Source organism: Bufo bufo, chromosome 6 (assembly GCF_905171765.1).
Source record: "Bufo bufo chromosome 6, aBufBuf1.1, whole genome shotgun sequence".
In the NCBI taxonomy this organism is placed as follows: Eukaryota; Metazoa; Chordata; class Amphibia; order Anura; family Bufonidae; genus Bufo; species Bufo bufo.
The window spans coordinates 430,574,482-430,597,148 of NC_053394.1; the positions used below are offsets into that span (position 1 = coordinate 430,574,482).

The following is a 22,667-nucleotide window of genomic DNA, read 5'->3' on the forward strand; positions in this document are numbered from 1 at the left end:
CTTTGTCTTCATCAAATCCTCCATTGAAGTCAATAGAAAGGACTAGGTTTTTTTCTTCTTAATATTTTAAAGGGGAAGTTCACATACTTTCCTTACTGAGATGCATGGATGTAGCAGACTCGGTAAGGAAACTAGCTCCTCACAACTAAGGCAGGGAGGATCCTGCGGACAGTACACCCTGGGAATAGGGTCTGCACTTGAACAGAACAGGAGAGGAATTTTGTTATGGTTCCCACCACCAAATTATGGAGTTTGCATGGAAAAGATGGCCATGGGTCGGGGTAATTACTCCTAGGGGTGGGACCCCTAGCTGTAGATCTCAGCTCTGCCTGTAGGATATGCACGTAACAAAGCAGCGTACTGGTTCAGAAGTTTTCACACCCCTCTTATGGCACATTAAAGGGTTTGTCTGGGAATGTTTTAAAATGGTCACCACCAACCTGACCTAGACTGTGAGAAGGACTGGTTGCCTCCACTTGCAGAGCTGCCTAGGAGGCAGGGCCTCACTACACACTATGCTCTGGCACTTGCATATACAGCATATTGGTGAGTGTTCCTGGCAGGCTGCTCAGCCATGATGGCATATCATAGGCAAGATCACATCATTACCATCTACTGTAGAACATAGAAACATAGAATGTGTCGGCAGATAAGAACCATTTGGCCCATCTAGTCTGCCCAATATACTGAGTACTATGGATAGCCCCCGGCCCTATCTTATATGAAGGATGGCCTTATGCCTATCCCATGCATGCTTAAACCCCTTCACTGTATTTGCAGCTACCACTTCTGCAGGAAGGCTATTCCATGCATCCACTACTCTCTCAGTAAAGTAATACTTCCTTATATTACTTTTAAACCTTTGCCCCTCTAATTTAAAACTGTGTCCTCTTGTGGTAGTTTTTCTTCTTTTAAATATGCTCTCCTCCTTTACCGAGTTGATTCCCTTTATGTATTTAGCAGTTTCTATCATATCCCCTCTGTCTCTTCTTTCTTCCAAGCTATACATGTTAAGGTCCTTTAACCTTTCCTGGTAAGTTTTATCCTGCAATCCATGTACTAGTTTAGTAGCTCTTCTCTGAACTCTCTCCAAAGTATCAATATCCTTCTGGAGATATGGCCTCCAGTACTGCGCACAATACTCCAAGTGAGGTCTCACCAGTGTTCTGTACAGCGGCATAAGCACTTCACTCTTTCTACTGCTTATACCTCTCCCTATACATCCAAGCATTCTGCTGGCATTTCGTGCTGCCCTATTACATTGTCTTCCCACCTTTAAGTCTTCTGAAATAATTACTCCTAAATCCCTTCCCTCAGATACTGAGGTCAGGACTGTGTCAAATATTCTATATTCTGCCCTTGGGTTTTTACGCCCCAGGTGCATTATCTTGCACTTATCCACATTCAATTTCAGTTGCCAGAGTTCTGACCATTCTTCTAGTTTTCCTAAATCCTTTTCCATTTGGCGTTTCCCTCCAGGAACATCAACCCTGTTACATATCTTTGTGTCATCAGCAAAAAGACAAACCTTACCAGCGAGGCCTTTTGCAATATCACTTATGAAGATATTAAACAAAATTGGTCCCAGTACAGATCCCTGTGGAACCCCACTGGTAACATGACCTTGTTTTGAATGTTCTCCATTGACTACAACCCTCTGTTGTCTGTCACTCAGCCAATGCCTAATCCACTCAACAATATGGGAGTCCATGCTCAATGACTGCAGTTTATTGATAAGTCTTCTATGTGGGACAGTGTCAAAAGCCTTACTAAAATCTAGATATGCGATGTCTACTGCACCTCCACCGTCTATTATTTTAGTCACCCAGTCAAAAAAATCTATAAGATTTGTTTGACATGATCTCCCTGAAGTAAACCCATGTTGTTTTTCATCTTGCAATCCATGGGATTTTAGATGTTCCACAATCCTATCCTTTAATAGGGTTTCCATTAATTTGCCTACTATTGATGTCAGACTCACTGGTCTATAGTTGCTCGATTCCTCCCTACTACCTTTCTTGTGAATGGGCACGACATTTGCCAATTTCCAATCTTCCGGGACGACTCCTGTTACTAATGATTGGTTAAATAAATCTGTTAGCGGTTTTGCCAGCTCACCACTAAGCTCTTTTAATAATTTTGGGTGTATCTCATCAGGCCCCTGTGACTTATCTGTCTTCACCTTAGACAGCAAACTTAGAACATCTTCCTCTGTAAAGATACATGCATCAAACGATTTAATAGTCATTCTTTCTAGTGGAGGTCCTTCTCCTTTTTCTTTTGTAAAAACTGAACAGAAGTATTCATTAAGGCAGTCGGCTAGCCCTTTATTCTCTTCTACATACCTTCCGTCCTTTGTTTTTAATTTAGTTATTCCTTGTTTTAATTTCCTTTTTTCATTTATATATCTGAAGAATGTCTTATCCCCTTTTTTCATAGACTGAGCTAGTTTTTCTTCTGCCTGCGCTTTAGAAGTTCTTATAACTTGCTTGGCCTCTCTCTGCCTAATCTTGTAGATTTCCTTATCTTCATTGCTCTGGGTTTTTTTATAATTACAAAATGCTAGCTTTTTATTTTTAATGATTTGGGCCACTTCTGCTGAGTACCACAGTGGTCTCTTCCTTTTTTTGCTTTTACTGACAAGTCTAATGCAATTTTCTGTTGCCTTCAATAATGCACCTTTTAAGTAGTCCCATTTCTCCTGGACTCCATGTAATCCGTTCCAGTCTGATAAGGACTCATTTATGACTAATTTCATTTTTGTAAAGTCTGTTTTTCTAAAATCTAAAACTTTTGTTTTTGTGTGGTGGGACTCTTTCACAGTTCTTATATTAAACCACACTGACTGGTGATCACTAGATCCCAAGGTTTCGCCTACAATGACATCATATACCGAATCCCCATTTGTGAATACCAAATCCAAAATGGCCTCCCTCCGGGTTGGCTCCTCAACCACTTGTTGTAGAGATAACCCCAGTAGGGAATTTAGAATATCTGTACTCCTGGTAGAACTTGCTATTTTGGTTTTCCAGTTTATATCTGGAAGATTGAAATCTCCCATAATGATAACTTCTCCTTTCATTGTCATTTTAGCTATTTCTTCAACTAGTAGATCATCTAGTTCTTTAACTTGACCAGGTGGTCTATATATCACACCTACACGAGTTACTGCATGGTTAGCAAACTGCAACGTAACCCAAACTGACTCTATGTTGGCCTCACCAACTTGTATTAGGTTAGATTTAATGCTATCTTTCACATACAGGGCCACTCCTCCTCCTTTCTTGCCTTCTCTGTCTCTTCTGTATAAAGAGTACCCTGGTATGGTTATGTCCCAGTCATTTCTTTCATTAAACCATGTCTCCGTAACAGCCACTAAATCTACATTCTCAGATGCCATTATTGACCCAAGTTCATTGATTTTTTTACCTAAACTGCGAGCATTTGTAGACAGGACTCTGAGCTTATCATTTCTTAACCTCTGTGCTTCTGACCTGTTCTGGCATTGTTTCGGGGGGCAATTGGACTCTTTTATTTTCACTCTTTTGCCCCCCCTTCCTAGTTTAAATACTCTTCCGCAAATTCTTGGTGATTCCCCAACCCCTCACCCCCCTAGGCAGCTCTGCAAGTGGAGGCATTTGTAGGACAGGTTGCTGGTGCCCATTTTAGATAATTCCCAGAGAACTCCTTTAACCATTCTGCCAGAGCAATGAAGTAATAAACATGGAGGTCCGACAACGTCCTCGTTACCTTCAGCTCCTCCAGGTCCGGCCGCTCCATGCTCACTACCGCCGCCAGCAGCTGGTCTTCCAGTCCGTCTCGGGTGACGGTGAAGTTGATGAGGGTGCACTGCGCCTGCATCTCAGGCTGGTAATGCGGGTTGGCAAGTTTTGTGTGCAGGATCAGGCGGAAGTTGGGGCTGTACTCGCACTCCTTGTCCCCGATCTTAATGTACCTGAAAGAGGGGATAAGGGAAGAGTTATAATGAGAAACTCTGCCGCTATCCAATATGCTTTGCTTCATTTCTCACTCATTTTATGGGCACTGCTTGCTGCCAATGAATGAGTTCAAGGTCGAAATCTATCCAGAACAAACACTTTTCACAGCTGAGGGGTTGGTACATTGTATATGGCATCCATCCTATGTCTTCTCTCTCACTGACCACAAGCAGTGATCTTGAAGATGGTAAGGAACAATATAAAACCCACTGCGTACAAAGCAGTTTCACTTGTGAAGTTTTTCTGCAGTAAAGGACTGAAAAACGCCAAAAACAAACATATGCGACAAATGTAACAAACTAAAAAAAAGGGCAAAAATTCTTCTTTAAAGCGTCATGTGAAATGCCTGAAATGATTTGTGGCTTTCTCAGGTATTTTATGCTTCGGTGTATTGTGCAGGTCGCTGTCGTGGCCTCGCATTACTGTGAGCTGCACATGATGGGAGAGCCTGTGGTCATTTCTAATGTCTAAGTGCCTCTCGCCCCCGCGCAGCAGCCGTCCGCTGAGTACGCCATTGTCTCTTCTGCCGCCAGGGAAATGGGTTTTATTGCATCAGGAGCCAGAATGGATTTAGCCCGAGAACGGGGCTTTTATGTTAGGATAAAAAAAAAGGAAATGAGCAGCGTTTCTTCTGTGTGTTGTGTCCGCCAGCCGAGTCCACGAGGGCGCCGCTTATCTGCTCTAGCAGATGTCTTCCCTGGTGTTCACATCCCTCCCGGCGCTGTCACGTGGCACAGTAATGTAAACGAGACGCGAGACCACCCCCCCCCCCCCCTTCAAGCTTCATTGTATAATGCTAAGTTCTGCCGCTTTCTAATAGACTTTGTGTTGCCATTTCCAAGATCACTGCTTGCTGTCATTGAATGGGAACATTCTTGTCATTAACATCTTTCCTGCTCCGGGGTACAACTTGTGGTGCAGATTCACCCTTGATCTGCAGGCGTGTGCAGGCTATTGCTCCCCTTCGTCAGCCATTTCTGGTTTGGAAGAGGCTGACTGTACTGCAGGGACTACTCACCCCATGAGACACTTACCTCCATACTGATATCAGCAGCTCCAGCCCTATTATAATCTGCAGGTTTAGTGGCTGATGGGGCAGTTGTCCTACGACCCATCCCTACGTTTACAGCTGACTACTCACAAGCCATCAGTCCCATGACAATCCTGCTCGCATCCACTGGTTGTTGTGACCGGTGAAGCTTCCAGCATCTCGTTCTCACCGAATAATTAGCGCTGAGGAGTCAGGCCTGTGCCCCCCTCCTCTCCTGACAGTTTAGTGATGGGGTGTGACGATATTAACATCCCTTCCCCCTTAATTAATTAGGGGTTCGGGAATCTTTCATCACGTTTCGAGGGTCTGTCTACGGAGGTGTTACAAAGATCTGCGGCTGCTCTCCGGCGTCATCAACCTGACAACAGTCCTACGAGTACGACACTGCCTGGCAGCTAGGACGGCCCGGTGTTTCTCATGTTCAGTATGGGAACGTTACATGAGCGGTACCAGACAATCACCCTACTGGTGCAGAACTGCTGGGGAGCAACTGAAGGTTACTAACTCTACAGCAGGAAGGGGTCAGAGCTCACTTCCCCTTACCCCCTCCATAGACTTGGTTGATACAATGGCGCCCTCTAGTGCACGTTGACTGGTACTGATACCCATAGATGTGTATCATATATGTATAGTGTCTGCTTACGTCTGTGTGCACACTGAATCAGACAGAGCCATTGTAATGATGCCCTGAGTACAAGGAAGCATCATAGAGAACGGCAGGGATTTATGGCTACGATGGGAACAGGCAGAATCTTGTAGTAATTAGTGGGCCCCTCTATAATGACACTAATGTATTCTACGAATCACCTCTGTCCTGCACCCCAATAATTCATGGTGGCCACAATGTAACACCTCGGTTTTACTCAGAAGGCGCAGACTGCTGACTACACGGTGACTTTGGCCACAACACACCGACCTGTGGGATTTACCTTCCTTTTTTGATGGTTTCTCTGCCGAGTAAAGGTCCCAGGACGGGGTCCACGCTCTCCTCTAAGTTCTCAATCAGCACCACGTCTCCTCCTCCCAGAGCTCTCTCCAGGGTGTCCAGGTATCTGGGGAGAAACAGCAGCCATTGTATTGTTGGACACCGCTATGAGGGACGTCAGTACACGTGGAAGCTGTGAAGTAAGATCCCTTCATACGAACCCTCTTTGTCCGATCCTGATCACTCGTAGCTCCTCTCCATACTTGTTCTTGATCCACTTGATGCCCTGGAGCTGCGGGTCCACCATCAGCGGCCATCTCTCACAGTTGGAGAGGATAGTGGCGTTCTCAGTTGACATGCGATCAGCTGGAAGACCTTCGTTTTGCCAGGCTGCAATATCTGCATCGTCGGTCAGCATGGTCAGCGGGTCCAAAGCCTCAGTCACTGGGATCGGGACCTGGAGACAGAACACAGGTAGTGAGGGACGGCAGAGGAGACTGGAAGAACCTGCCAGGTGGCGTCAGTCTGTACCATCAATATGAGGAAACATAACGCCTATCAGACATTGATCTGAGGAGGGGGACAAGAGGAAGGTCACAGGCTGAGGGTTACATAGTGGAAGGAGGAGGGTCCTCCCAGCAGCACACAGGATTTCAGGAGAGGAGTGTGCTGATCTTGTGGAGGTCACAGACTGAGAGTTACATAGTGGAAGGAGCAGAGTCCTCCCACCAGCACAGAGGATGTCAGGAGAGGACTGTGCTGATCTTGTGGAGGTCACAGACTGAGAGTTACATAGCGGAAGGAGTAGGGTCCTCCCAGCAGCACAGAGGATTTCAGGAGAGGAGTGTGCTGATCTTGTGGAGGTCACAGGCTGAGAGTTACATAGTGGAAGGAGCAGGGTCCTCCCAGCAGCACAGAGGATTTCAGGAGAGGAGTGTGCTGATCTTGTGGAGGTCACAGGATGAGAGTTACATAGTGGAAGGAGCAGGGTCCTCCCAGCAGCACAGAGGATTTCAGGAGAGGAGTGTGCTGATCTTGTGGAGGTCACAGGATGAGAGTTACATAGTGGAAGGAGCAGGGTCCTCCCAGCAGCACAGAGGATTTCTGGAGAGGAGTGTGCTGATCTTGTGGAGGTCACAGGCTGAGAGTTACATAGTGGAAGAAGCAGGGTCCTCCCAGCAGCACAGAGGACGTCAGGAGAAGAGTGGGCTGATTGTGTGGGAGGTCACAGACAGTTATACAATGCAAGGAGCAGGGTCCCCAGCAGCACAGAGTATTTCAGCAGTGTATGCTGATGTAATGGGGGGCAGTGATGAGTGTGTCCTTATTTCCCTCAGACCGTACATGGAGGCTTTCCTGCCTCCGCCGCTGATCTTTATTCCTCCTCTGTACGGCCGTATCTGATTAATACACTGCAGCACAACCCCCGACCGCGAGGCACTTAAAGGTCTGACCTCCTCCGTTCTGTCTTATTCCTCTCATACATAATCAACAAATAAAGCCAACACACACCCAGCGTCTCGCTCTCCGCCGTCCGCGTCGCTGATCTGCTGCACAAACAGTATCCTCCCAGCATGGCCCTCCAAAGGAGGGTATTATCCGGACACCCTGCTGACTTCTCCACTACTGTAAAGAGCGTCAGTAAGCAGCAAACAAAGGCCGATCCCTCATAGTCATGTTCCCTATTAACTTGTACGTTTTATGGAATATTATCCTCCACGGAGAGAGAAGTAAACTCCGCTCCATGTCATAATATGAAGGATGGATGGAGCTGCCGGGCTGCACTCATCTTAAAGGTGCAGGTTCTGATAGTTATCTTCTACTGGTATATTGTATCTTATACTCTAGTTACACCCAGAGCTGCAATCACAGTGCTGATAGTTTCCTGTTTGTATCCATGCTCCAGGAGATTACATCCCCTGCAGTGCCTGTATGAAGCAGAACTTAAGCCGGCCGTACACATTAGATGTATGTCTGCCAAACCTGCCGATGGTCGCCCATCGACTGCACATGGGGGTCTCCCGACTCTCCCTAGATGGCAGAGGATATAAGGAACAGGAAGTTGAATTCCAACAAGGAGGAGAGTGGCGGCGGCTGCACATGCATGCTTGGCACAGCCGAGCTTGCATGTTACGGGGGGATTGGCAGGGATAGCTGCTTTTTAATCTGAACATTATCTCATGTGTATGGCTCAATAGGTGTCTGTATTTTCTCAGCAAAAAAAAACAAAAAACTGTAAATGCAGCTCTAGATGCGACTGGAGTACAAATCCAATAACAAATGTGCAAAACAACTGAATGTTAGATGTAGATTTAACCCACAGAACGCTGTACAAGAGTACACAGACAGAGGTGAACTCACTTTCAGCTGCCCGAGGTACGGCCTCCACGTCTTGTCCATCAGTTCTTGTCGGTATCTCTTGGTGAAGTAGCCGAAGTAGGAGACAAAGGCGGTGATGAGGAGGACGTCTCCACACAGGGTGCTCTCCTGGAGCTTGAAGTTCCTGACAGCTTCAGCCCATCTGACGTTCTCCGAGGCGAGTCCCCCGACCTAAATCAGGGAGATCAAGGATTTAGTATGTGGCTAACAGACATGATCGCTCCAGGTCCCTACGATCCATCTGTGCTGCTAATTCCACCTCCATAGGAGTTTCACGAGTCTACAAATCTGTGTCTATGTCAGGTTTCTCCTCTGTCCCTCTGTCAGTTCTTCCTGTCAAACATTCTTTATGACGGCCCTCACTGAGCAGAGAATCAGAGCAGAAAACATCGCGATTTGCATTTTTTCCATGTGCTGACACCACAAACTAGAAGGCATACATAGTTACGTCTATGGTGTTTGTCCTGCGGATGCCGTCGAACTACAAGTCCCAGCATTCTGAAACCAAACGTCCATGGAAGCAAACGTGTAATGTCGACAGCCAAATAAAAAATGTGACCACCGAGAGCATGAATGGTATACAGACGGGCAGCATAGATCATACAGCCAGCTGCAGCGAGAGCATGCTGGGAGTTGTAGTTGTTCAATAGCTGGAGACGCTGATCTCTACAATATATTATGGGATTTAAAGAAATGCTCTGGTCTGTCATCACCCGATGCGGAGGTAAAGGTTTAGCAAATATTGAGCAACCTGTGAGCTCAGCCGCCTCCCCAGTAATGAATCCATCTCTGTCGGGGGCGGCTCATTGGTGACAGAGGGTCTGCAGCCTCATAACCTAATATGACCGCCACACCTGATCGCACACTGAATGTACACAACAGAGTGCCCCATTATTAAGGGAGGCTCCCGGCTCTGATAGAGTTGTGTCCATACACAATACCAACGGCCATTGATTACAATAACTGCCATGTAATGCTTCTTCTCCCCGCAGCAATGACGACAGCAGGAGTCAAAGCAGCGGGGGAAACTGACATCTCACCATGTGAACGACGGCTCTACAGTCACCGTACCTGACAAAATACATCCGCGCATAACCACAGGGATGAGGGGGCCAGAGCTGAACCCCCGTAAGAACGATAACACGTTACATACCAGACGGTTGGCGAGAGAGATGGTGAGAGCAGTGCTGTCAGCTTCCTGTTGGCATTTCAGCTTGTCTGCCGTGGCCTTCTCAAACTTTGCCGTCAGTTTGGCGAGATTTTCATTCAGAAGCTGTCATACAAGAATAGGAAAATATTCTGTAATATTCTACAGTCATATAGCAGTTATATTACTCTACATAGGAGCAGTATTATAGCAGTTATATTACTCTACATAGGAGCAGTATTATAGTAGTTATATTCTTGTACATAGGAGCAGTATTATAGTAGTTATATTCTTGTACATAGGAGCAGTATTGCAGTAGTTATATTCTTATACATAGGAGCAGTATTATAGTAGTTATATTCTTATACATAGGAGCAGTATTATAGTAGTTATATTCTTGTACATAGGAGGCAGTATTATAGTAGTTATATTCTTGTACATAGGAGGCAGTATTATAATAGTTATATTCTTGTACATAGGAGCAGTATTATAGTAGTTATATTCCTTTACATAGGAGCAGTATTATAGTAGTTATATTCTTGTACATAGGAGTAGTATTATAGTAGTTATATTCTTGTACATAGGAGGCAGTATTATAGTAGTTATATTCTTGTACATAGCAGCGGTATTATAGTAGTTATATTCTTGTACATAGGAGCAGTTTTATAGTAGTTATATTCTTGTACATAGGAGCAGTATTATAGTAGTTATATTCTTGTACATAGGAGCAGTATTATAGTAGTTATATTCTTGTACATAGGAGGCAGTATTATAGTAGTTATATCCTTGTACATAGGAACAGTATTATAGTAGTTATATTCTTGTACATAGGAGCAGTATTATAGTAGTTATATTCTTGTACATATGAGCAGTATTATAGTAGTTATATTCTTGTACATAGGAGCAGTATTATAGTAGTTATATTCTTGTACACAGGAGGCAGTATTATAGTAGTTATATCCTTGTACATAGGAGCAGTATTATAGTAGTTATATTCTTGTACATAGCAGCAGTATTATAGTAGTTATATTCTTGTACATAGGAGGCAGTATTATAGTAGTTATATTCTTGTACATAGGAGCAGTATTATAGTAGTTATATTCTTGTACATAGGAGGCAGTATTATAGTAGTTATATTCCTGTACATAGGAGCAGTATTATAGTAGTTATATTCTTGTACATAGGAGCAGTATTATAGTAGTTATATTCTTGTACATAGGAGGCAGTATTATAGTAGTTATATTCTTGTACATAGGAGGCAGTATTATAGTAGTTATATTCTTGTACATAGGAGCAGTATTATAGTAGTTATATTCTTGTACATAGGAGGCAGTATTATAGTAGTTATATTCTTGTACATAGGAGCAGTATTATAGTAGTTATATTCCTGTACATAGGAGCAGTATTATAGTAGTTATATTCTTGTACATAGGAGCAGTATTATAGTAGTTATATTCTTGTACATAGGAGGCAGTATTATAGTAGTTATATTCTTGTACATAGGAGCAGTATTATAGTAGTTATATTCTTGTACATAGGAGCAGTATTATAGTAGTTATATTCTTGTACATAGGAGGCACTATTATAGTAGTTATATTCTTGTACATAGGAGGCAGTATTATAGTAGTTATATTCTTGTACATAGGAGGCAGTATTATAGTAGTTATATTCTTGTACATAGGAGCAGTATTATAGTAGTTATATTATTGTACATAGGAGCAGTATTATAGTAGATATATTCTTGTACATAGGAGGCAGTATTATAGTAGTTATATTCTTGTATATACAGTAGTATTATAGTAGTTATATTCTTGTACATAGGAGCAGTATTATAGTAGTTATATTCTTGTACATAGGAGCAGTATTATAGTAGTAATATTCTTGTACATAGGAGGCACTGAGGCAGTATTATAGTAGTTATATTCTTGTACATAGGAGCAGTATTATAGTAGTTATATTCTTGTACATAGGAGGCAGTATTATAGTAGTTATATTCTTGTACATAGGAGCAGTATTATAGTAGTTATATTCTTGTACATAGGAGCAGTATTATAGTAGTTATATTCTTGTACATAGGAGCAGTATTATAGTAGTTATATTCTTGTACATAGGAGCAGTATTATAGTATTTATATTCTTGTACATAGGAGCAGTATTATAGTAGTTTTATTCTTGTACATATGAGCAGTATTATAGTAGTTATATTCTTGTACATAGGAGCAGTATTATAGTAGTTATATTCTTGTACATAGGAGCAGTATTATAGTAGTTATATTCTTGTACATAGGAGCAGTATTATAGTAGTTATATTCTTGTACATAGGAGGCAGTATTATAGTAGTTATATTCTTGTACATAGGAGCAGTATTATAGTAGTTATATTCTTGTACATAGGAGGCAGTATTATAGTAGTTATATTCATGTATGTAGGAGGCAGTATTATAGTAGTTATATTCTTGTACATAGGAGCAGTATTATAGTAGTTATATTCTTGTACATAGGAGGCAGTATTATAGTAGTTATATTCCTGTACATAGGAGCAGTATTATAGTAGTTATATTCTTGTACATAGGAGGCAGTATTATAGTAGTTATATTCTTGTACATAGGAGCAGTATTATAGTAGTTATATTCTTGTACATAGGAGCAGTATTAAAGTAGTTATATTCCTGTACATAGGAGCAGTATTATAGTAGCTATATTCTTGTGCATAGGAGCAGTATTATAGTAGATATATTTTAGTCCATTAAGCATGGTATTACAACAGTACATATCTATCTGACAGAAAGTGACTTACGGCAATTTTGGCTTTGATACTGGACAGTTTCTCCTCTGCAGCTGCTAGTTCAGCGTTTGCCTTGTTCAGAGCTTGGCGTTTTGGCTCCACCTCACAGTATACCTCATAGAACTTGACAATGTTGATAACCCAGGAGCAGAGCCCAGCGGCAGCGAGGGATTTGGAAGAAATGAATTCTGGGTTGAACTCTGGGTCGTGCATGTAGGGCTGAATGGCTTTTATACAGTTTTCATGAATATTCTCCTTATTGAAGTTTATTAAGGAGTCTAAAAAGCCATCCACTTTTCCCATGACCACTCTGGCAGCCTTCCAGCTCCTGTCTTTTGGGATTCTACCACCTGGGGCTGTGAGGACCATGACCGCTGCTGTGACGTTGGTGACAGCTGAAGGTGGGGCACCAAAAGACTTCAGCTCTGTCAGATTGTTCTGTAAAGACAAATAACTGGATCAGCCCAGAAGGACTTAATGAGACGTAAAAATAATATGATTGTGAAAACAGGACAGAAACCAGTCTCGCTCAAAGAGGACCAGTCACCAAAAAACGCTATGGCTTCTCCTACTCTATAACATGGTGATGTCAGATTGCATTGCATTTTTTGGTGACAGGTTCTCTTTAATTAAGGGTCCATTCACACGTCGGTAGTGTATTGCGGATCCGCAATTTACGGATCCACAATACATTCCGCCGGCACCATTATAGTAAAGCATGTTCTATTTTTTTCCGCAGCTGCGGACTGGAATATCGGGGGCGCGCTACGGAAATGTGAATGCGGAGAGCACATTGTCTGCTCTCCACATCCATTCCGTCCTCATAGAGAATGAATGGGTGCGCAATTGTGCGGAACGGATGCGGACCACACTTGCGGACGTATGAATGGAACCTTACAGGGACCCCAGATGACACGGATTCAGCCCCCACCAAACATAAGACCTCTAGATTTACCCTATTGAGGGTGTTCAGGGCTTCTTGAGCAGCCACTAAAGCTGGTTCTGCTTTGGCCAGATCCGTCTCGCATTCCTTCTGTTTCTTCCCGACCTCCTCCGCTATAACGGCCACTTTCTTTTCCTCCTCGTCAGCCACCGCTTTCTCCTTACCCACCTTCTCGGTCTCCACCCCGACCACCTGGATGAGTTTATCCGCATCCTCGTTCTTTTGTTTCAGCTCCACCTCTTGTGCCGCTAGTTTGGCTTTCAGGTCGTCCACCTGTCACCAGAGACATTGAGATGACATTAGTTTTAGCATTGTGATAGCCCTGTGAGAAGTGGTAGGGACCAGATACTTGAGCGGACAAGTCACTGCCCCACTCCTACTCCTCTTCTAAAATACTTTGCGCTGCAGTATAGATTTTTTAGATGTAGTGAAGCAGTAAGTATCTGTACACGACTGGGACCACATCATCTTCCTTCATCTTAAGTCCATAAGGTAAAATGAGGTTGTCAGCAGAACGCATTGCAATTTTAGCAATTACCGTGGAAATATTCTTCTACATTCTTTTTAAACCTATAGAGACCGCATGGAAATTGAAATGTTGGTTGTGGAGAAATAAGGTGCGAGGTGCGTCATGCCCAGCTGCAGCGTTCAGGCGCTCTGGAATCATGTAAGAGTCGGAGATTAAAAGGGTAGGAAGTCAGATGGGATTCACCTTATGGCCGCACAGCATTGTTAGAACAATTACTATGAGGAGATGTCTGCTGCAGAGCGTCTCGGGGGGGATTTCAGGTTCTGGAACAGAATACATTACTTGTACTTCAGATACTTTTTAATTGAATGAATTAGTTTCCAGCTGGCCTCTAGAACTAGATTTCACATTCTGAATGTGGTTAAAGGGTGGAATGGTTAAAGGAGAACTGGGTATCTTTAATGCGGCTTCGGGATCTCTGACTTTTTTTTGGGTTGGAGGTGTGGCCAGATTAATAAGGGGTGGGGCTTACATCTGAAACACATGCTCTCATGATTGTAGCTAGCTGATCACCCATGCATTATCTGGTCAGAAATCAGGGCAGGGTCTGACTTCATGGTGGGACCATACCTGGGCTGACGTGCTGCTCAACTTCTCCAGTCCGTTCTCCAGACGCTCCATCTTGGCAGAAAGATCCTTGCGTTTCTTACACAGCAGGTTCTGGTACAGCTTGATCTGTTCCAGAAAAGACTTGGGGGTGGTGTAATTGTAGCGGCGTTCGTTGCTCAGGTAGGACTTGGACATGTCGTTCACACTGGTGTGCACATAGGCCATGAATTTACTTATGGATTCCTTGACGGGTCCCTGAGGTGAAACCAAAGAAAATAAGCACCAGAAATCTTTCATGTGGTGCTTCCTCACTGCTTGTGGAACTGAGGCCTCACCTCAATATTCTCCGTTTCTTGGAGGAAACGCAGGCTGACGGACTCTAGCGCCTCCTGTGGCCACTCATGGAACCAATCGATTGCGGTGCAGTTTACCACTGCAGGGAATTTTCTGCTTCGAACACGTAGCTTGTTACCAACAGGGGAGAAACACAGAGCAACCTGAGGGGGAACAAGTGAAATCAGCAAAAACTAATGTACTTTCAAAACGGATCCCTTCTACATAATTGTATATATTCAAGGTATTTTCTAACAATACAAACTTATCCCCTATTCACAGGATGAGGATAAGTATTTGTGGGTGTGGACTGACCACCCCGATCACAAGAACGGGGGTCCTGTTTCCCAATCTGAATGGAGTGACAGGTCGAGCATGTGCACTGCTCTTCCATTCATCTCTAAGGGAGGGCTGGTGACAGCGCTCAACCAGTCCATAGAGAGTGAATGAGAGGCAGCGAGCAAGCTCGACCTGACAACCTTCACCACAGGCCGTAAACAGTTAATAAGCCTGCACCGCTATGTGGTTACACTCCGACCCTCCAGCTGACATTCTGTTCATAGAGCAAAAGAAGTGGAATACGACTATGGAAACGATGACTTTATATAGAAGAATGAATACGTTATAAATACACCCTGTGATTATCATCAGTAAAAGCCGCAACATCTGTGGGGTTGCCCCAGAATCACCGTCTAAACGGTTCATCCTCGCCATCTGGGAGCTCAGCATTTAGCGCCCTGTGACTCGGGATTCCCCGCATTAAGACGCTCGTTGGGTTTTTTCTGTATATATTAATATATACGGATATTCTTTATACAGAAGTGGTTCTGCGATCGGAAGTGCCGGGATCCCTTCTGCAGAGACGGCGGCTGTTTGTGGCGTCTGAATGGGCTAATGATTGTTTCAGGCTTTTGTTGTGTAATCATGTTGGAGACGCGTCTTCTGAAAACTTATTGATTGGGTAATCATATTTCAGCGTTTTACTTTATATCAGGCATTTGCAAGTTGCAGCCGCCATCTGTCACCCCCTCCTTCCTCCCTTGTAGACAGAAAGAGCAAAGAAAAGCGAGGCCGTCAGGCACTTCCAGCGACGCCGCTTCTCAGTGCGAGGCCTGGGCGGCTGCATCTGCTCAGATCCGACAAAACCGTACGTGACTGGTGCAGTTATTCAAGGGATTGCTGATTACGTGTCTGAACGGTAAAGTCAGCTGAATATAGAGCAGTGAATAGGGCAATACCGAGGGACCTGAGGCCTGAAAATGAGGGCCCGCTGCTCAGCCATTGCCACACACTCACTTTCAGCTGCCTCCGGACTCTGTCGATGAAGAATTTCCAGCAGTTTTCTCTGGTATCCAGCAAGCCTTGGCTCTTCACTTCATTCCTGACACTTCCGATAATGTTTTCCACTTCATCATCTGGAAACAGGTCTGGGATCTCACCTAGCAAGACAAGAAAATCCTTCTTAGTTCATATTGCAAAGCTGGTGGGATCTGACAGCTGGTACCCCATGTAGTCTGAACGTGGAGGTGCCCAGTCCCCATCAGAGGTCCATATACCATAAAGGCCCTGTGCAGGGGCGTAACGATCACGGTCGCAGAGGGTGCGACCAGGCCCAGCGGGGGGAGGGGATCCGCTGCGCTCACATGTAACGCGGCCTGGCATTCTCACTGTACTTAATGCCGGGCCCCGTCAGAGCGCTCATCTCACCTGCATGATATGCACTTCTCCAGTCTCTAGGCCTCTAGCATCAGGCCTAGAGATTGGAGAAGTGCATATCATGCAGGTGAGGAGCGCTCTCACAGGGCCCGGCATTAAGTACAGTGAAAATGCTGGGCCCCGTTACATGAAAACTGTGGGCAGTCGGGGACACTACAAGGGGCTGTGGGAGGCACTACTGGGGACATTACTGGGGGCAGTGGGGGACACTACTGGGGACATTACTGGGGGCAGTGGGGGACACTACTGGGGACATTACTGGGGCAGTGGGGGACACTACAAGGGGCTGTGGGAGGCACTACTGGGGACATTACTGGGGGCAGTGGGGGACACTACTGGGGGCAGTGGGGGACACTACTGGGGACATTACTGGGGGCAGTGGGGGACACTACTGGTGACCTTACTGGGGCAGTGGGGGACACTACAAGGGGCTGTGGGAGGCACTACTGGGGACATTACTGGGGGCAGTGGGGGACACTACTGGGGACCTTACTGGGGCAGTGGGGGACACTACTAGAGGCTGTGGGAGGCACTAATGGGGGCAGTGGGCAACACTACTAGGGACATTACTGGGGGCTGTGGGGGGCACTTCTGGGGGCAGTGGGGGGCACTACTGGGGCCATTACTGGAGGCAGTTGGGGACACTACTGGGGGGCAGTGAGAGACATTACTAGGCAATCAGGGACCAGGGGTAGGAAAATTGCGGACACGGGTGCAACCGGGCACGGCGTGGGGTAGGGGCCCCGATCCAAAGTTTTTCCATGGGGTCCATAGCACTCTAGTTACGCCACTGCCCCAGTGTGCTGGTCCACGGAATGATTCCACTATCCACCCCAGCTCCCTCATAAACATTCACCTTCGGTTCAGCCTGCTTTCCCAGTAGAAGGTGGGGGATAGACTGGTACCAAATGATGACATGGGCTCTGGGACACATACTTACCCGATGCCAGCAAGTCGTTGACCAGCACAAGGAACTTTTCATCGGCCACCTGGGCGTCAGTCATAAGGAAAACTGTCCCCACATTCTTCACTCCGGTTTTAATATATTGGCTTGCCAGGTCAGCCTGCGGTTACAAGAAGAGTATATTGTCATGTGGACTATGTAATCAGCGGGGGTGATGGTGGCACTGGTGGTAACAAGTCTACAGGCCTAAAGCTCTCACCAGCAGCTAGACAATTATTTATTTAAAGGGCTATTGCCATCTTATGAAGGGATTATATATCGCTACAAGTTCGACTGTAGTATAGGGGTTAGAGAAGCTGCTTTCTTATAGACCTGGATACACAGATCTGGCAGCTCGCTGCCTCCCTCTTGACATTGCTAGCTCAGGATTTCTGTAACGGGTGACATAACTCTCATAACGTTCTCTCTTATTGTATCAGGATGAGGATCAGTTCCGATATTAGGACACAGACCACAAGTAAAGGGAATCATTATTTCATCCAAAAAGGAAAAGGTTAAAGGGGCTGTGCTAAGTTTTCAAGTTATCCTCTACCAACAGGACTCCGAGAACAGGGGTCCTGTTCCCATCCTGATGTAGTGTCAGGCCGAGCGTGCCCCCTGCCGCTCCGTTCATTCTCTATAGGAACTGCGAGAGGAGACACTTTTAGCAGCCACTCTCCTGTATTCTCTGGGTTTAAGCCTTAGAAAAGAAACACATGATGCTTCGTAATGTGTGTGCGGGGAAAGTGGCCGAGAAAAATGGCGCTCTCTCAAGCCCCTATTGACGGTATTGTGTTACATTAGTCATTTTTTTTTTCACTTTCACTACTACACCATTCCTAAAGTCGGGGTTTAGAAAGGTGATAACTCTACCTTGAGATCCGGGATGCCGTAGCCTTTTCTGAGCGTGATCTGGAAGACCTCCAAGGAGCTGATATAGGCTGCCAGTCTTGTCAGACTCTGCTTTCCGCTGCCTCCGACTCCGACCAGCAGAGCATTTCCCCTTGGGGACTCCAGAATGCGGTTGATTCTGCAACTATATTGGAAAAGAACAAAGGAAATAATACAATTCTTCACTGAACACAAGTGGCATCAAAGGGAGAGAACAACAATCGCAATTCACTGTCGGCCTGGCGAGCTGTGCTTAATGGGCAGCCGCTAATTAGCATGACATTGACAGCTGCCAAAAGCAACTAATGGCTGCTAGATGGTGGGGCATGCTGGGGACTGTAGTCCCCCAACAGCAGAAGAGTCAAGGACACCAAGCCCGGTAGGGACTGTACAACTACATTTGGGGTTCTTCAGTGGGTGAACTTGAGCGATGAGCAAAAACGTGTTCCTTTCTATAAATGTCAAGAGGTTACAACTAGAGATGAGCGAATTTCATGTTATGTTTGTAAAGCGCAGGCAGAAGAAAAACTAGCTCAGTCTATGAAAAAAGGGGATAAGACATTCTTCAGATATATAAATGAAAAAAGGAAATTAAAACAAGGAATAACTAAATTAAAAACAAAGGACGGAAGGTATGTAGAAGAGAATAAAGGGCTAGCCGACTGCCTTAATGAATACTTCTGTTCAGTTTTTACAAAAGAAAAAGAAGGAGAAGGACCTCCACTAGAAAGAATGACTAATAAATCGTTTGATGCATGTGTCTTTACAGAGGAAGATGTTCTAAGTTTGCTGTCTAAGGTGAAGACAAATAAGTCACAGGGGCCTGATGAGATACACCCAAAATTATTAAAAGAGCTTAGTGGTGAGCTGGCAAAACCGCTAACAGATTTATTTAACCAATCATTAGTAACAGGAGTCGTCCCGGAAGATTGGAAATTGGCAAATGTCGTGCCCATTCACAAGAAAGGTAGTAGGGAGGAATCGAGCAACTATAGACCAGTGAGTCTGACATCAATAGCAGGCAAATTAATGGAAACCCTATTAAAGGATAGGATTGTGGAACATCTAAAATCCCATGGATTGCAAGATGAAAAACAACATGGGTTTACTTCAGGGAGATCATGTCAAACAAATCTTATAGATTTTTTTGACTGGGTGACTAAAATAATAGACGGTGGAGGTGCAGTAGACATCGCATATCTAGATTTTAGTAAGGCTTTTGACACTGTCCCACATAGAAGATTTATCAATAAACTGCAGTCATTGAGCATGGACTCCCATATTGTTGAGTGGATTAGGCAGTGGCTGAGTGACAGACAACAGAGGGTTGTAGTCAATGGAGAACATTCAAAACAAGGTCATGTTACCAGTGGGGTTCCACAGGGATCTGTACTGGGACCAATTTTGTTTAATATCTTCATAAGTGATATTGCAAAAGGCCTCGCTGGTAAGGTTTGTCTTTTTGCTGATGACACAAAGATATGTAACAGGGTTGATGTTCCTGGAGGGAAACGCCAAATGGAAAAGGATTTAGGAAAACTAGAAGAATGGTCAGAACTCTGGCAACTGAAATTTAATGTGGATAAGTGCAAGATAATGCACCTGGGGCGTAAAAACCCAAGGGCAGAATATAGAATATTTAACACAGTCCTGACCTCAGTATCTGAGGGAAGGGATTTAGGAGTAATTATTTCAGAAGACTTAAAGGTGGGAAGACAATGTAATAGAGCAGCACGAAATGCCAGCAGAATGCTTGGATGTATAGGGAGAGGTATAAGCAGTAGAAAGAGTGAAGTGCTTATGCCGCTGTACAGAACACTGGTGAGACCTCACTTGGAGTATTGTGCGCAGTACTGGAGGCCATATCTCCAGAAGGATATAGATACTCTAGAGAGAGTTCAGAGAAGAGCTACTAAACTAGTACATGGATTGCAGGATAAAATTTACCAGGAAAGGTTAAAGGACCTTAACATGTATAGCTTGGAAGAAAGAAGAGACAGAGGGGATATGATAGAAACTTTTAAATACATAAAGGGAATCAACTCGGTAAAGGAGGAGAGCATATTTAAAAGAAGAAAAACTACCACAAGAGGACACAGTTTTAAATTAGAGGGGCAAAGGTTTAAAAGTAATATAAGGAGGTATTACTTTACTGAGAGAGTAGTGGATGCATGGAATAGCCTTCCTGCAGAAGTGGTAGCTGCAAATACAGTGAAGGGGTTTAATCATGCATGGGATAGGCATAAGGCTATCCTTCATATAAGATAGGGCCAGGGGCTATCCATAGTACTCAGTATATTGGGCAGACTAGATGGGCCAAATGGTTCTTATCTGCCGACACATTCTATGTTTCTATGTAAAAGCAGAATTGCGTTATGGATTCCGTTACCACGGACCATAACGCAATTCTATGACGGAATGCATAACAGAATGCCTTTAGAAGTCTATGGCCTGAATAACGGATCCGTCCAGTTTCCGTTATGCAGGAGAGGACTAAGGATCAGGAGAGGATTCCACTGCATAACAGAAACGGGACGGATCTGTTATACAGCCCATAGACTTCTATTATGACGGAATGAATAACGGAATTCCTCTAAAGGCATTCCGTTATGCATTCCGTCATAGAATTGCGTTATGGTCCGTTGTAACGTAATCTATAACACAATTCTGCTTTTACCACCAAACGAAGCGTGAACGAATTTCATAATATGAAATTCGCTAATCTCTAGATACAGCCCTATCCCTCTATCACTTCTAGGAAAAGCTGGGTGTTTCCCGCTACTAGAGCTCCAAAAGATCTGTCACCCAGCTTTTCCAGACTCCTGAATCACAAATCTGCCGAATAATGAATGTAGCATTTCATCACCAGGCAAACAGCTTGACCAGCAGCCTTGTGGGGGTAGTTAGGGTCCATTCACACATCCGTAAGTGTTTTGCGGATCCGCACATCACAGACACTATAATAGAAAATGCCTTTTCTGGTCCGCAATTGCGGACAAGAATAGGACATGTTCTATTTTTTTCAGGAACGAAATTGCGGATCCCGAAAAAACGGATGCGGATCCCGAAAATGCAGATCCAGGAAATGTGGATTTGCATCCGTTCCAGCCCCATTGAAAGTGAATGGGTCCGCAAATTGCGGAACGAATGCGGACCCAAATTACGGACGTGTGAATGGACCCTAATAATGGTTACTACCCAGCTTTCCCAGGATGGAACAACCTATATACTGTACTCTACATCAGCACAGAATTGAAATCAACCAGCTTACGAATGGCCATTGACATGGACATGAGGATTTGAACGCTATCATGTTTTTTCTCATTTGGTTCTTCAGATGACTTTTGCAATACAAGGGGCTTCATTTTATATGAGTATTTCTTTATAAATTTTTATAATCAGTATAACTGTAAACAAATAAAAAAATGCTAAAAAAAATCTGTTTTTTACACTAAAATATGTTTTACATTGTATGCCCCTTTCCTTTTCATTGCGGTCATTTTTATATATGGAATATATACTGTAGTTAAGGGGTCTTTAGGGGTGGAGCTAGAAGTCATGGTTTAGGCTTATGGAGACTTTTTTTATTTTATTTTTAGTTATTTATTGTACACATTTGCCATGAAAAAATGTTTTGGGACATTTCAACATCACGTTATTTTTATCTCTGATCTCCCCTGTAGCAGGGATTAGCATAGGGTAATACAGCTTCTCAGGGATAATCTACAGCGCTGGTCAGGGCCCTCTAAGACCCAATGGCTCCTGCAGCCCCCAGCGATCATGTAGTTGGCAAGATGTGAGTAGAAAGTGTCATTGCTGCTCCTTGAGCGCCATGTATACAACTATCAGGAAGATAGGGATGGTAATAAACCGTCTGTGTCTTCTTTATGGGGAGTCCAGCCATCTCTGACAACCAGCAATTCTGTCCTGTAGCTGCATGAGCTCAGAATCACAGAGTTCTAAGTGGACCCCACAGAAACTTTAAGATGTTTAGTGGTCTGCAAGTGACTTTAATGGGCTTTCCGGGAATTAGATCTGTGGGAATCCAACTCCTGAAACCCCCACGATCAGCTGTCTGAAGGGGCCGCTCTTAGACAAGCTCTGTGGCCTCTTCACAGCGCCATGCATTGTATAGTGGCTGTGCTTGGTATTGCAGCTCAGTCCCCTTCACTTGAACGGAATGAGCTGAACATAGGCCACGTCAGCGATGGGTGCAGGCCTAGGAAGAGCTCATCATTGTGGTCTCTTCAAACAGCTGATCAGCAGACAGACCCCTGCTACTCATATACTGATAACCTGTCCTTCTGTGTATTACAGCCGCTGCCCCACTTCAGACTGCATGAGCACACCTGTCTGCGCGATCAGCAGGACAAATAGTCTCATCCTAATGCAGGAACTATCTGCTGCTCATTGTCGTCCTGTGTCGTCAAAGAGTTAAGGGACAGCATGGCAAGGGGTGTGCGAAACACTGACAAGATGGC

The 22,667-nt window shown here is 44.5% G+C and overlaps 1 protein-coding gene across 2 annotated transcripts in view; it reads right to left on the bottom strand.

Moving 5' to 3' along the window:
* DNAH9 (dynein axonemal heavy chain 9) overlaps window positions 1–22,667 on the bottom strand; it is a 186,428-nt gene that overhangs the window by 22,529 nt on the left and 141,232 nt on the right. For both annotated transcript variants that reach the window (XM_040434702.1, XM_040434703.1), the window contains exons 43-54: window positions 18,169–18,331; window positions 17,293–17,416; window positions 15,933–16,075; window positions 14,639–14,800; window positions 14,325–14,558; window positions 13,238–13,498; window positions 12,295–12,720; window positions 9,507–9,626; window positions 8,336–8,524; window positions 6,196–6,431; window positions 5,979–6,101; window positions 3,751–3,955 (exon numbers count right to left, since the gene is read on the bottom strand). In XM_040434702.1, coding sequence (XP_040290636.1) covers window positions 3,751–3,955; window positions 5,979–6,101; window positions 6,196–6,431; window positions 8,336–8,524; window positions 9,507–9,626; window positions 12,295–12,720; window positions 13,238–13,498; window positions 14,325–14,558; window positions 14,639–14,800; window positions 15,933–16,075; window positions 17,293–17,416; window positions 18,169–18,331 — 2,386 coding nt within the window. The remainder of the gene's footprint in view (window positions 1–3,750; window positions 3,956–5,978; window positions 6,102–6,195; window positions 6,432–8,335; window positions 8,525–9,506; window positions 9,627–12,294; window positions 12,721–13,237; window positions 13,499–14,324; window positions 14,559–14,638; window positions 14,801–15,932; window positions 16,076–17,292; window positions 17,417–18,168; window positions 18,332–22,667) is intronic.